This window comes from Anopheles cruzii, unplaced genomic scaffold (genome assembly GCF_943734635.1).
Source record: "Anopheles cruzii unplaced genomic scaffold, idAnoCruzAS_RS32_06 scaffold04642_ctg1, whole genome shotgun sequence".
In the NCBI taxonomy this organism is placed as follows: Eukaryota; Metazoa; Arthropoda; class Insecta; order Diptera; family Culicidae; genus Anopheles; species Anopheles cruzii.
Genome location: NW_026458227.1, coordinates 1 through 1,282, shown reverse-complemented (window position 1 = coordinate 1,282; position 1,282 = coordinate 1). Strand labels below are relative to the sequence as shown.

Sequence of the window (1,282 nt, the reverse complement as noted above, 5' to 3'; positions counted from 1 at the left end):
TCGTTCATTCCGTCGCTGAATCTGCGATTCAGCTGAACCAGCTGATCGCAGTCCGTGGTCGGAAAGAGATCAAGCTGGACCTTCATCAATTTGCTGGAGAGTTCGAAACTGCCTGAAAGAAGAGCATCACACATATTGAGTGAGTACCATCATAAGCCCTAAGCGGCCACCACAATACCTTCTTCCAGCCTTCCGAATCCGGTGGCCACGAACTGGCTCACATTGAGCGCCGGTTCCGTCCAAAGACAGGCTGGGCGAATGGTTTTGGAAAATGAAACCGTTTCGTTGAGCTTTACCAGGGCAATGTCGTGGTAGGACCGTGCGTTCTTGTACTGCGGATGGCGGATGATCTTCGCTATCCCGAAGTCGATCCGACTGAGCGAAAGCGGTAGATTCAGATCGTACTCTCCTAGTCGCACGACGATCGGATCGCCGTGGCTGAAACAGTGCGCAGCTGTTAGCACGAAACGTTCGGAAATCAGGGAACCACCGCAGCTGAAACTTAACGCCGAAGCCGAGGCTGCATCCTTTCCGCTGGCGTAACCGAGCAGTGCGTGGTGTGGGAATTCGCCATTTTTGGCCGCCTCACCGCCGACAATCAGCTGCACAGTGTTCGAGCAGTTGTACAGTTGATAATAGGTCGGCTTAGGTCGCAGCTTCAGCGAGATAGCTCCGCGCCTCGACGTGATGATACTGCGGTACTCTTCGCATTCTGTACCGGGCACATGAGTCGATACGAGATGGTAAATTTTGGTCGCTCGCGATTGGCATTTCACTCTCTTCGCGAACTGCGTACACTACGAAACTTACTAGTTTCCGAGATTCTACAATCTGAAAGGAAAGTAGATGGTCACTACACATGGTTCAGTACACCAGACAGCCAGATAAGAGACAGTGCGTACCTGCTGCCCAAACTAGACATCCAATACAGATCACTAGTAGCCTAAAGGCTTGTACTGTCGATGAACTACGCTCTCGACTACCGATCGCCATTCCAACTAACGGCTTCGAATTCATCCGTACAACTGGCAAGTGCTTGATTAGTCTCGAATGGTTCAACGTACACAAAACATTTACATTTACTCGACTCGTTAGAGCTTGATCGGATCAACAAACAGTACATGAAAATGATAAGCTTTGTTTGGTTCAGCGCGAAGGTGAAATGTTATTTCGACAACTGATTTTGCTGCGTAAGGTCAACGAAGAGTTACTTGATGTAGTGCCATTTTTCCGCTAATAGAAAATATGACGTTGCATACCTTTAGGCGAATCGCAAAAAATC

General features: G+C 49.1%; 1 protein-coding gene across 1 annotated transcript; it reads right to left on the bottom strand.

The window, feature by feature from the left end:
• Positions 1-7: 7 nt before the first annotated feature.
• On the bottom strand, positions 8-1,012 carry LOC128277211 (serine protease snake-like; the record flags this gene model as incomplete). The annotated part of the gene is made up of 4 exons (XM_053015652.1): positions 903-1,012; positions 811-831; positions 179-712; positions 8-112 (listed from the first exon to the last, which is right to left on the bottom strand). Coding segments are annotated over exons 1-4 (751 nt in total), but the record flags the coding sequence as incomplete, so codon positions are not given.
• Between the last annotated feature and the right edge of the window lie 270 nt (positions 1,013-1,282).